Raw genomic sequence first — 3313 nt, forward strand, 5'->3', positions numbered from 1 at the left:
AAAATAAAAATCAAGATATAATCAAATATATTTATAATCGAAGCATTACATATCAAAGATAAAGTAAATGTTTTAATTTATTTATGTGGAATATGAAATAAAAGTAATGAAACCTCGATTGAAAAGTTCCGTTTACCTTCGATTCAATTTTAATCAATTTTTTAGTTTATTTTTTCAACGACATTTTTATTTAGCAAAAATACTGAATATCGAGATATTTAACTAAATAAGTCTATAGAAAGTTAATTGTGCAAAACTAACGTCAATATTATTCTTTAGGAAAATAATTGACTGTAAAATGTTTTAATTCAATCTCTGAAAGAAATTAAATTGATATAAAGAACAATTTAAACTAAATTCGAGCATAATTATAGAATAATACGACTCAATTCTATTTTTTAATACCATGTAGTATTGCTATCATTTATTATAAAAGCATATTTTCATTTTAATGTCTTACAATGGACAGCATAGTATTATGTTGCATATCATTACATGAGTTGCATACATACTGTATCATACATATTGTAACATGTAGGCATATGTGGTATTTATCTACAAATTTAACCGTGTCAACTCGCAACGCGCGTTTCTGTGGCCCATTAATATCCGGTAATCAATTCAATCAGCTGGCCAATCGATTAACCTCAATTATTGGTACATTAATGATCTGTGCTATATGTGACATTAAAATTCATATTGCAAAATTACTAATATATTGTACATACTAATATATTGTACTCTTGCTCGACAATAGAGAGCGCTGAAAAATACTTTTATTGCGTATACAGTAAATCAATTCATCAATTCATGCCTTCTTGAACCAATCAAATTGTCGTTTTACATATATCTCAAAAAAAGTCGACAAGCTACATATCATTTTCAAGACAAATATTCAATCAAATTTAATTTTTTAATCAAATTGATGATAATAATACGCAACAATAACGCGATAATATGCGATATATTTTTTCGTTATTTCTTCAAGCAACTATAAAGTGTAAGTAAAAATTTTATTCACATGATTTGAGAACAATGACGTGTTCTCTCACGCGCAATTGTTATCTTTGTCAATAAGCGAAGGCACAAGGCGAGAAGAAATGGCAAAATTACTTTAGTTTGCCGATGGGAAGTGATAAAAGGACGCTGAGAAAAACGGCGGCAATAAATCGTAAGGAATCGATAAGGCGTAATATCACGTTGCCGTCTTGACTGTAATGTAGCTGCTGGGACAAATATGGGCTAGGAGGAGAGGAGAAGGAGAAACTTATTTGTTCCATTAAGACTTAAAGGAGAAAGAAAAGTCAACGAGTCGCAATCAAACGATATTTTTTTTGCGCGTGTTAGTATTCGCAGGTTTATTCTATATAAAGAATGGTACAAAATACAACAATCGCGCGACTTGGTCGCGTGACTTGGTCCGGAGCAGGTACATAAGCCGTAACAGTAGAACGAGTAATCGCTTTTTGATACGTATTTGAACGTACAACTCTAATGCCCCTTCTTGTAGCCGTACTTCTTTCCGGAATGATGATCACCTTTCTTGCCATATCCATCGTGATGGGAATGGTGCTCCTCGTGGCCGTGTTTACCATGATGACCTTTATGTTCCTCGTCGTGATGACCTTTGTCATGATGGCCCTTCTTGCCATGGTGATCTTCATGATAACCGGAATGATGATGACCTCCCTTCTTATGCTGGCCTTCCTTTTTCTCATGATGACCGTGGAAATCGCCGTGCTTTTCATGGTGCCCACCCTTATGATAATCATCGTAAAACTTATGTTCTTTATGGAACTCATCCTTATGGAATTTGTTGTGATAACCTTTGGTTTTATGACCCTTTTTGTGGCCCTTCTTTTCACCGAACTTTCCACCCTTGTGACCCTTCTCGCCTTCGTGATGCTCACCATATTTTTCGTGCTCATCATGATGGCCCTTCTTCTTGCCTCCGTGTTCCTCGTGATGACCGGCGTGATGCTCCTCATCGTGCTTACCACTGTCACCTTTGTCATGATGATGATGGCCCTTGTACCCCTTTTCACTTTTTCCACCGTGATCCTCGTGATGATGAGATTCATGTTTGTGTCCACCTCCGGACTCGTGATGATGACCCTTATGTTTGGTCGCTGCCGTCTCAAGATCGGTTTCGTCTATTTTTGCAATCGAAGACGATTCTGCGGCGGGCTCTAAATGACCTACATGGTGGTCGTCGTTCTCTTGTACATTGCGTCGACTGATGCGCGATTTCGCATTGGCCAAATCTCGGGCATGACACGTCGTGTGCAATGTGAGCGAACATATTGCAATGAATGACAGAAATAACATCGTACCTCGCACCATCTCGATCGCACTCGGTTTCGATCGAACTGATGGCCGATGTTACTACGGTTGACACTTAAATATCGATGGTCCAGCTACTTCCGTCACGGCGCGGCCGTATGTTTCCGCCGAGTCCACTTTCATCCGCACGACCGCAAGTATTCCTAAATTTCGTTCCAATCTCCGTTGATACGGTGGGGAGGCACACAGTTTCACACTTTCTCGCATCGCCGCACATTGCGTTTATTCTACTAGAATATTCCGTCGTGCTATCTTGCAGCGTTCAATCGGAATTGCTAAAATATTATTCGTCGAGTTGGATCTCATTTCTTGCTTGCGAAGTGACATAACAAGTTGACTCGTTAACGTTTCTCTGAGTAATATTTACAAAATTATGAGTTTCCGGACAACAATGTAAATTTTTATTTGATTAATCGTATCTCGATACACTGCGTGAACGCATTGTTTCCGCAAAAAGTTGTATCCGGCGTCAGGAAGAACTTTCCATTACCACTTTTTCCGCGAGCATCGGTCTGCCGCAGGAACAATAACCACGGAAATTTCTAGACCGCAACAAATCGCATTATCGTCTTCGTATCGATCGATTCCTTTATCCACTTGCAATCAACACTTGCGTTTGACGTACTTTAACGTACATATTAGAATAGAATAGATATAAATTTGAATTTACATTTTTACTTGCTTAACAAAAAAAAAAGAAATTTCTTATTTTCACAATGTTTGTTAAATAAATATTTCAACGTCTCATTTAAGTAATAATCGTTGATGTTAAAATATTATTTAACAAACTTTGTGAAAATAAGAAATTTCTTTTTTTTAACTAAGTAAAAAGATAAATTCAATTTATATCTATTCTATTCTAATATTTACGTTAAAGTATGTCTAAATGATAAAATGTTACAATTTTTTTGACATAACAGCGATTAATTAATACATGAAATGTAAAAACCCAATCGCGAATGGCCAAATA

General features: G+C 36.4%; 1 protein-coding gene across 1 annotated transcript; it reads right to left on the bottom strand.

Moving 5' to 3' along the window:
- Window positions 1–1084: 1084 nt before the first annotated feature.
- Window positions 1085–2984, bottom strand: LOC105149032 (uncharacterized). Its single transcript, XM_011061168.2, has one exon. It carries the CDS (start codon window positions 2341–2343, stop codon window positions 1492–1494), a length of 852 nt encoding a protein of 283 aa, XP_011059470.1. The 5' UTR covers window positions 2344–2984; the 3' UTR covers window positions 1085–1491.
- Window positions 2985–3313: the final 329 nt, after the last annotated feature.

The sequence above is a fragment of the Acromyrmex echinatior genome, chromosome 19, assembly GCF_024713525.1.
Source record: "Acromyrmex echinatior isolate Ae372 chromosome 19, ASM2471352v2, whole genome shotgun sequence".
NCBI classification, from domain to species: domain Eukaryota; kingdom Metazoa; phylum Arthropoda; class Insecta; order Hymenoptera; family Formicidae; genus Acromyrmex; species Acromyrmex echinatior.

Coding starts and splice junctions, on each gene's coding strand:
- LOC105149032 (XM_011061168.2), bottom strand. CDS start 2,343: ATGGTGCGAGGTACGATGTTATTTCTGTCATTCATTGCAATATGTTCG.